At 37.0% G+C, this 10,212-nt stretch overlaps 1 gene segment (V, D, J or C); it reads left to right on the top strand.

Moving 5' to 3' along the window:
• The window catches only part of LOC129071910 (T cell receptor alpha variable 14/delta variable 4-like), a 46,722-nt gene extending 38,760 nt beyond the window's left edge, over positions 1-7,962 (top strand). Inside the window, 2 exon segments of the V gene segment in view lie at positions 7,368-7,465; positions 7,643-7,962. Coding sequence covers positions 7,368-7,465; positions 7,643-7,962 — 418 coding nt within the window.
• The last annotated feature ends 2,250 nt before the right edge of the window (positions 7,963-10,212 follow it).

Here is a 10,212-nt window from a genome sequence, read left to right on the forward strand (position 1 = left end):
TATTGGGGACCTGGCCCATAACCCAAGCATGTGCTCTGACTGGGAATTGAACTCGTGACCCTTTGGTTTGCAGGCCAGCGCTCAATCCACTGAGCCACACCAGCCAGGATGGTTTTATGTTTTCTTTGCTTAAGAGAGTGAATCTTTGTGCTTTCCCGATTTCAAACATGAAAACCCAGGCCATTGTTGAAAAAATAGCAGCAGCATCTATTTCTTTCCACCTTAATGACCCAGTAGTGTGCAGAGTTGTAAATCTTGATCTCTACATTCTTATTGTGCATGCAATCTCTAATCTAAGGCCTCACTTGTTTACCTGTTGCTGACTTCACACATCGGAGTACCTCACAGGCACAGGGCAAGAGAACATTTAACCAGCAAGTTCAACAGTTAGAGACCACAAGATGGTAGTGCAACTCTGCTCATGCAGGATATATAAAGGGTTCATTTTAGTGGATTCTGATAGGCTATGGCAGAACCATAATCTTTTTGTTTTGGTTGGGTAGACAATGTGAAAAATCACTATGATTGTTGAAGAAAAGAATGGACAGTCTGAAAATAGAAGTAGCTCTGTTGGCTGGAGATTGCAAGTCTATAATTGATCTTAATTAAGAGGAACAATGAAGACATCCATTAGAGCTTTATTTTTGTTCTTGTGGCTGCAGCTGAACTGTGAGTTAAGGAAACTGGGGGAGTATAACTGGAGAGCATATATTAGTGAATATTTCTGAGAAGTCAAGGAAAAGATTGGCTTTATTCAGGTTTCCTCTAGTTACTATAGAAAAGGAGAAGTAAATTCTGGACTGTGATTATCTGGCAAATCTTTCTCTGACTCCTTCTTTATGCATAGGGGTCAACCAAGGAGAGAAAGTGGATCAGCATCCTTTTACTCTGAGAGTCCAGGAGGGAAACACCTCCATTATTACCTGTTCTTATTCAGACTTCACCTCAACCTACTTTTCTTGGTATAAGAAAGAATGTGAAAAAGGTCCCCAGTTCATTATAGGCATTTGTTTAACTAAGGACAAAAACCAAAATGAAAGCCTCACTGTTCTATTGAGTAAGACAGCCAGACATTTCTCCCTGCACATTGCAGCCACCTAACCTAGTGACTCAACGGCCTACTTCTGTGCAGCCAGTGCACCTTGCTTCTTAGCACCTACAACCTGTGTGCAAACCTGCAGGTGGAGCAGCTCCCTCTCCGTTGGGACAGACCTTCAAGAAGAGCACTTGCAAAATTGTTTGTCTGCAAGTGGAAACTAATGTGTTCTATGTTAAAAATATATAATAAGATTAGTTTCAAGATGACCCAGAAAGTGTTAGAACATTTTGTTAGATGACTGTTTCTTAATGGATCCTCTTTTTCATTCTGCAAAGTAAAGCTCTTTTAAATTATAGTTGAAATAGAATATTATATTAATTTTAGGTGTACAACATAGTGACTTGAGATTTATGTACCTTTTAAAGTGATCACCATGAGAGGTCTAATAACTAACCATTTGTCACTGTGCAAAGTTATTGCAATATTATTGACTGTATTCCCTATGCTGTATGTTACACCTCAGGACTTATTTACATTATGTTTGTACCTCTTAATCCCCTTTACATTTTTTGCCCATTCAAGTTTTCCAACACCATTTACTGAAGATTTTTCTGCATTGCATGTTCTTGCCTCCTTTGTCACAAATTTAATTGATTATATAAGCATAGCTACTTAACAGAAACTCTTTTACATAGTTGATAATCATTAGATGTTTGATTAAGAAGGAAAAGGTGAATTTTGTTACATGTAATCAAAATTTTAATTTAAGCTTTGAGATTCATTTACATTTATGAATTGTCTTGTGAAAACTAAACTCCTGAGAATGTATAGTTATTTATTAAAGAACATATTTATTTCTGTTTATGTCATTCTCAGTAAAGCTCCATTGTTTTATGATAATTAAATTTATTCTTAGATGTTTAATTGTCTTTGTTATATTTATGATTGAAATTATTCTTTGTGGGGCATGTGGGAAATTTTTTTTATCATGACCTTTTCAAGTCTTAATTGGTGGATCACATAAGGCTTTTGTATTAATGTTTATTTCAGAGATAGCTTGTTACAAATTTCCCTGCCTCATGTTTATGTTTTGACTGAATTAACCATTACTTCCACAAGTTTCTTTTAGAAAAGTAATTCTTCTAGTGTTGTAGATAAATCAATAAAAGGAATAAATTTGCATAAACAATTAATTCTTTCATTACTGGTCAAGGGTAGGTTATTTTCAAGATCCCTTATTCTTTCCAAGGATAGATATAGTTGGCAGTTGGTATGGTGAGATGATCCTCCTTGGCTGAATTATGGTTGAGGGTTATTAGCTAACTTTTGTTTTTATAGGGAAAGTCATTAGATTAAATAGATTTAAAATATCTGAACCAAAATGGTCAGTATGGTAGCCTTACACCTCAAAGGCTTTCATTATTTCCCCCTCTATAACCACTAACTCTTGTGTAGTAGAAGCAAATTGAGTCTCTTTTGACCCTCTTCCTCTAAGACTGATAACATAGTGAGAGGGAAGCATGGCTTATATTTTATTGATTTATTCTTCTCAAAACCAAGTAGAGAAGAGAGAGTGTTATTACTATGGGTTTAACTGCTTTATCATACTTGGGTGAGAATTTCTTTGATGGAAGAATACAGTGCTCTAGCCAGAGTGTGCAGTGTCAATGTATACTTAGTTCACACTCGGGGCACATTCACACTTTAAAACATCATCATGGTTTGTGTATTTTTTGTTTCCTACTGCCTCTGGAAAATTTACCACCAACCTGGTGGCTTAAAACAACAGAAAATTTTTCTATCATGGTTCTAGATGACAGAAGTTGAAATTATTTACTCTTAACTGAAATCAATTTGTCAGCAGGGCGGCAACTGCTCTGGGGAAAATTTGTTCCTTGACTTTCCAGCTGTGGTGGGTGCAGCCATTTCTTGGCTTGTGAATTCATTGCTCCAATCTCTGCTTCCGTGGTCTCATTGGCTTCTTCTGTCATCAAATCTCCCTCTGTATCTCTCTTAAAATACACATGTGATTGCATTTAGGCTGTTATAGTCCAGAATTATCTTCCCGTCTCAGGATCATTAATTATATCTTCAAAGGTTTTCAAAAAGTTTTTGTGGTTTGTTGCTGTTGTTGTTTTCTTGTGTGTATGTGTATGTTTTCCCTATGAGGCAACAGTCACAGATTGCAGGGATTAGGACCTGATTTTTTAAGCCATACTTTGCCTATCACAGTTGGCATGGCTGGTGCTGTTCTTTTCCAAGTTGAGAAAATAAAATATATATTAGCTAGAGTCCAGTCATGAAAATAGAAGCCATATCAATTACTTCATTGTATTTTCTCAGTGTTTTAAATTTTTATTTTAAAAGTCATATAAAAGAAAATGAATATTTTTCTGTACAGTTATATCTGAAATTTTGAATTTTTATATATGGTATAAAGCATGTAAACTATCATACAATCATGATTCAAAAGAATTTACTTCCCCAAACTCCCTCGTGCTATCATCTTGTAATAACACACTCCTTCATCCCTGCATCCTTGAAAACCTTGATTTGTTCATTTACATTTTTGTCTTTTTAAGAATGTCATATGAATGGAAACACACTATACATAATCTTTTGTGAATTCTCCATCTTGATGAGAGGAAGTACTGGCCACCCAGTCAGTACATGCTTGATTTCCACTCAGTTTTTTCTACAACTGGAGTTTTGAACTTTTACATCATTTTATAAGAATAATACACCATTTCAAGTTTTTAGATTCCACTGGAGACTTGATTCATAATTCTAAAAATATCCTACCAAACACTATGTTAACTCAGGGGAGTATTGGACCAACTCTCATGCTCAGGTCAATACCATCTCTTTTTTAATTTTTAGTACTTTAAGACAAATTTTATTGATCAATATTCACTTTTGCCATGCTAATTGAAGAGGGCATTATCTGGCTTTTCCAGGGTTGGACACTACATAAGAATCCTTTAACTGCGTTGTACTAGGAACGGGTTTATAGAGCTGCTTTACAGCTTTAGGGTGGGTATTGGTTCATGTAAAGCCAATACCTTTGCAAGTTATTTTATGAGTAAGAGAAGAAAGTAGGGTAAATCAGAAATATATAACATTCTACCATTAAAGTGAGAAGATGCAACTAAAAACAAAAAAATAAAGACCAAAACAAAGTAGAAAGTAGATTATGACAATCGGTAGTTTTAAACAATTAGGAGAATTCTTCTCTTCAGATAGTCTTGGATGGAGCTGTCTACTTTTTGTAATTATATGTTTGTTTCAAGAATCTTGGGTAGATGTTCATCTTTTGTGTCTGCTTCCAACGATTCTCTAGAGAACCTTAGTTTAAGATGTTTAATCAGAGTAAATTTTTAATTGTTGTCAATTAAGGATCTATGATGTAATAGTAGTTGATAAACATGTAACTAAGGGTCAATTTCTTATACCTTATCTGCTAAAATGGTAGGACCTAATAAGATAATTTCTATAAGCTCAATGGCAGTCTTTCTCTGAGGTTTTTTGTTGTTGTTGTTTTTTTGTTTTTTTTGAGCTCCAAGTCACCCAGGTTAAGGTCATATGATGGCAGAATATATGAAAAGTTAGGAACTTAACCTGTACTTGTGGTAAAAGGAGTGAGAGTCATGAGTCTGTTTATCTAGTTTAGTTCTTAAAACATTGGAGCATATGGTTTGGGACCTTCAGAGTTACATGGGCTAGTTGACCGATTCATAGTGAGACAACTCATGGCTTTGAGAGGGGAAGTAGGGAGGGCCACGGGAGCTAAGGCTAAGAGTGCACGAGGCCATAGGAGTTCAACATTATCTGCTATAATGCTTCATTTCAGTTTTAATATTTCATTTGTTCTTTTCACTTTTTCAGAGTATAGTGGGGTGATAAAGAATAGTGACGTTTCTGAGTGAGGACAAAGCTTTACATAATGTCCCTGAGAAATCTATTCCCCTACATATAGATAAAATGAACTGGCATGACTTGTAAACACAAAATTAATTTTTTTTGCTCTCATGAGTGTGTGCTTTTTTGACAGGAGAGCACTTGTAGAAAATAAAAATACTATTTCTTGTACATATCATGACCCATGGAGGGAAAGCAATTGTGTAAGATCCTTTGGAGATACTAACGTATTTCCTCGGGACAGTATTCCAGTTCATATCCCGCCTTTACAGTTTTTATGGGAATTTGTCTTTTCCAAGAAAGGTATGAACAGGTCCCATTTTCTGACATCCTCTACAAGTTTACCCACCAGTGTTTGTTTATTACTGCAGCCAATACATCCCTACTGTGATGTGTTGTCTCTGGAGGGTTTTAGCAAATGTTTATTGAAGATCATTTGGCTTTACGAGGCAGCTGTCCTGGCTTTAATATAGCTTGTCCTGATGGTCCAAACAAATCAGTCATTATTGGTGATTCTTGACAAAGTTGGGGATCAAACATTCTGAATCTAAGGTAGAATTTTTGAACTTTTCCATAAATTTGTCTTTGTTCTAAAGAGGTACTTGAATAAATACTTTACTCAGAAAGGCATGTTTAGCATGATAGTCTGCCCAAGAGATTTTCCTAGCTTCTACAGCATACTTTACCCTGTTAGATTTCGTATTTATGACAAAAATTTCTCTGACTAGTAGGAAGAATCAAATAATTCATGTATTTGGTACTTATATTAAATAGGTATACATGAGGTACATAAGAGAGTTAAGAAAAATTAGACAGTAAAGAAACCTCATGGTCTCCATAGTATTTGAAGTTGTAAACTATGTTAAAAACATATTGAATAATGCTGAATGTAATTTTTTTTATAAATTGACATGCTCAAAAAACATCTACAAGTTCAGCTACTTGAGTAAATTTTGCTTTGTTAAGGGACTGGATTTTAGAAAGAAGCCTTGAGTAATTATTGCATAACCAGGTCTGGAATTGACTCTTTCAGATTTTAATATAGGAAATTAGTGCAGAATTTGGTTTGAGAACATCCAAATGATCTGTTATGGACATGGACACTTGTTGAATGACAGAAGTTAATCATGAGATAAGTACTGGAGTTGAATAATATGAGAAAAATTAATAATATTTTATATATTTGCCAACTGGTAGATAAATTTGGTGTTTTCATTTTTTATTGCATTTTTTTTCCAGTACAATTTATCCTCCTTATACCCTCTTCCACTTCCACCTGCACCCTCCTCCAATGTATGGTGTTTTTACAGAGTTATAGTGCATAACAGAGAGCAGGACAGTTTGCACTGTGCATGGTACCATCAAATTCAATGGAGATTTTGGTGCAAGATCTGAAGATACATCAACCAATTTAGCTGAGGCTGCAGTCATTTTGAGAGAAGGATGATAAGCTTTGGCTACTGTATCAAGAGACAGGCAATGATAGACCATGGATCTTTGTTGTTTGCCATATAGTTGAGTACTATTCCCAGGGATGGCCATACTTTTAATATGCATACACAGAGAAAGTTTAATTATAATGATCCTATGATCAGCTGTCTTATGGAAGTATATGGGGTCACCAAGAATATATTCTCTTTAGAAATGGGTATACAGAATATATAGAAACTTACAATGGTTCTATTATGGTCACAATTGAGATACTGGGAAAAATATAAATTCAAAGACTTAATAACCTAATGACCAAACTCTAGTATCCTTTTTGAACAGAGTGAGCTATCAAAATTAAATGGAGAAGGGAAAGTGATCTCTGTGACAGAACTTCATGTCTGAGGGCTTCATTCTAAACCCTTCAGCAAAGAGTGCTTAGTTTTCCTGCTTTTGGTCCCAGATAGGCAACAGAACAGACAGTGATACTGAGAAAGAATATTGCTACAACAGTAGGTAGATCAAAAGAGCTATAGTAATTAGTCCAGACAGCATTGCCTTCAAATCACAACGTGGTATCTTTCACCTGAGGTGCAATAACAGCATTAATAGCTGTGAGGATACATGATTATTACATCTTATGTTGTTTCCATAATCTATCACATGTACTCTTTTAAATAAGTACCAACACCCATTTCCATCACAGATGCAATGAATGAACATAGCAGTTGGTCAAATCATCAATCTTCCTTTCAATACAAAACGTACCATGTTTATCTTCAGATGTAATTTTTATCATTTAAGAGTTGGTTAATGCAAAAGGAAGTTTGGCTTGGGTGAGACTCTCAGCTAGTCCACAGAGAAGTCTGACGTGACCAACGGTAACTTGTTACTCCAGGAAACTCTGTTTCCTGTTCTGGGGCAGCAGCAACACACAGCCTAGGATTATTTTCTCCTCTCTCAGAGTCACCTCACCTTGCAGAGACCTGAAACTGAAGAACAAGATATTTTTCACCTATTGGGAGAACTTGACCATGTTCTTCAGCCTTCTGAAGGTGGTCCTGGCTTCAATGTGGCTAGGTAGGCATGCCCCAGTGGGAATGGGTCTCCTCTATGATCTAAAATCTGAAGGGGCGGTGGGTCCAGGCAGTGTTTTATAAGTGTCCTTGGAAGGAGAGGTAGCAAGATGTAAAAAAGAATTTTTTTTTGCCACACACCATTTATCCCCAGACCTTCTATTTGTATTTTTTTCTGCAGGATCCAGTATTGCCCAGAAGGTAACTCAAGGACAACCAGCAATGTTAGTGCAGGAGAAGGAGGCTGTGACCCTGGACTGCACATATGACACCAGAGATAGTCGTTATAGTCTATTTTGGTACAAGCAGTTCAGCAGTGGGGCTCTGATTTTTCTTATTCGTCAGGACTCCTATAACCAGAAAAATGCCACTGAAGGTCGCTACTCATTGAATTTTCAGAAAGCAAACAGTTCTGTCAACCTCGTCGTCTCAGCTTCACAGCTGGAGGACTCTGCAGTGTATTTCTGTGCCCTGAGTGAGCCCACAGTGAGAGATGTGTAGGAAGAGGTGTAGCAAAACCCCAGGGACCTGGTTGTCACATGCACCTGCTGTAGGGACCAAGGGCCAAGGTTGTCAACAAAGCCAGGAAGTGGCAAGAGGTGTGGTAGCACAGGTGTAGGTAGGGTTTGAGGGAAAACACTCTATGAAAATATCTCTTTAGGTCCATAGACCATGTGTAGAGTTATCATTAATAAAAAACATCTGTATCCTTAAACATTCGGGTTGAAAATGTTTATTGAAGTTAAAGAACAGCCACAATAAACAACTTGCCATTTGGTGAGAGATTGAGCTAGGAGAATTGACTTAGGAAATTCAGAAATATCTGACTCCAAATCAAGAAACATATGCATGAATTGTATTTTCAGATTATTTTGTTCAGTAAATATTGATTGGGTATATATTTTATATGGGAGAAAAAATTCTCCTCTACCCTCTTTGGGTCACTTGCTGGGGCAATTAAAGTGACATATGACAGAATAACAGAGGAAAAGCATAAAAATTTTATTGAATTTTCATTTGTAGATGGAAGCCCTCATAAGAAAATGAAGATCTGAAGATGTGACCAGTACAGGAAGCTTTTAAAACTTTTTGATAAAAAACAATAAATTTATGTAGAATTGGTAAGACCAATGTGTGTGAACTAATGGAAGTCCAACTAAGTTTCACTAGTCCTTTCCTTCCCTGGCTAGGAAGATGAAGTTTGGCCTAGGTTTCTAGCAGCCGTCTGTCTCACACGAATGGGACAAAACCCCACTGATTTTCACAGCTGGATGTTGTGTGAGCTTCTCCTCCTGGCATGATATTCCGGGCTGGAGTGTCTGTTGTGGAGTTGGCACACCTTATTTCTCATAGGGAACTGCTGCAGCTGAGATATCCCTTACAATTCCCTACTGCCACACATGGGTGTGGGGTCAGGCTCTTTAGCATTTCTGCCCTTTCTACCAATCCTGATGTGGCTTCTTCTTTATAGTCTTAGTTATAGGACTTCTGTTCAGCTAGTCTTCAGCTGGTTCTCCCAGTTGATTTCTCCACATCTTAATTTAAAAGTTGAGACATGAGAGGATGATCTTTCTAATAATAAATATCTAATACATGATGGTGTGCTGAACTAAATGCAGAATTTACAACTGAATATTGATTTTAAAGCAATGTTTTACTAGTAATTGAGAATACTAAAGCAGGCAAAAATAAAGTCTACTCTAATTTTTTTATATGCCAATGACCAATGTTCATTGTCATCAATTCAACACCAATAGAAATCCCTTACTAGAGTGAAGAAGGAAACTTGATGTCTGTGAAAACAGCTCAATTGTGATATAGCATAGCTGTAGAACAGGATGGCTGTGAGCTGGCCTTAAGGTGAGACAGCCCTCAGGTGAGTTGCCTCTCTAGCTAGACAGCTCTACTTTGTCTGCTCCAGTCCCATACACTCTTACACTCTGCTCTGCTATGCTCGGTTCTGTTGTGCCCTGGTCCTGTGAGGCATCTTAGATGTGTCAGTTCCTGTTGGGTCAATTCAGCCTTCAGTTGGAATGGAGAATGTGCTCTCCAAGCCAGAGATGAGCTGACTTGTATTGAGAGACGGTTCCAGCTCCAGTCCTTAACAGGCCCATCCTCAGGCAAAGGAGAACTCCAAATCCTCATGGTTTGATCTGAAGAGCACTGTCTTGACTGGTTAGTATGGAGACACTATGATTGGTTGGTGAAGATGCTAATGGAAATATAGTTGCACAGCTCTGATTGGATGGGGAAAGCCTCAGTCCTATTGATGGAAATACAATTCCTGGAACTCATTTTTTAAGGGTTGGCTCAGATGGCAGAAACAAAGTGCATGCAGGCAGTACAGTGCAAGAGGCTGACAGCTCAGTGCAGGCTTCTCTCTGAATCACAGTTTGTGTGAGAGACCCCTGTTTAGAAATGGCTGCCAGACTCTGTTTTTAGAATTTGGGCTCAGTTATCTATCAGGAACTTTTCTTGGTATGACCTTCTTTCTCAAGGTCCACACATACTATAGAGATATATTAGCATTATGTTTTACCCCTGTGCATAACTCTAGTAAATGGAAAATTTAACAGTTCAACTCAGGTCATTTGGTTTCAGTTGACACGTTTTTACTGAACAATAAAAACTAAACTAAATAACTTTGGCATACAACTCAAGAAGTTAAAAAATAAACAATAAAATAAAATTTAATAATGCATATTAAAGGGATCAAAGATAAGAGAAGAAGTTGATTGGTCAAAGAAAAAT

The sequence above is a fragment of the Pteronotus mesoamericanus genome, unplaced genomic scaffold (assembly GCF_021234165.1).
Source record: "Pteronotus mesoamericanus isolate MK-2021 breed Mesoamerican mustached bat unplaced genomic scaffold, CSHL_Meso_final contig_272, whole genome shotgun sequence".
NCBI classification, from domain to species: domain Eukaryota; kingdom Metazoa; phylum Chordata; class Mammalia; order Chiroptera; family Mormoopidae; genus Pteronotus; species Pteronotus mesoamericanus.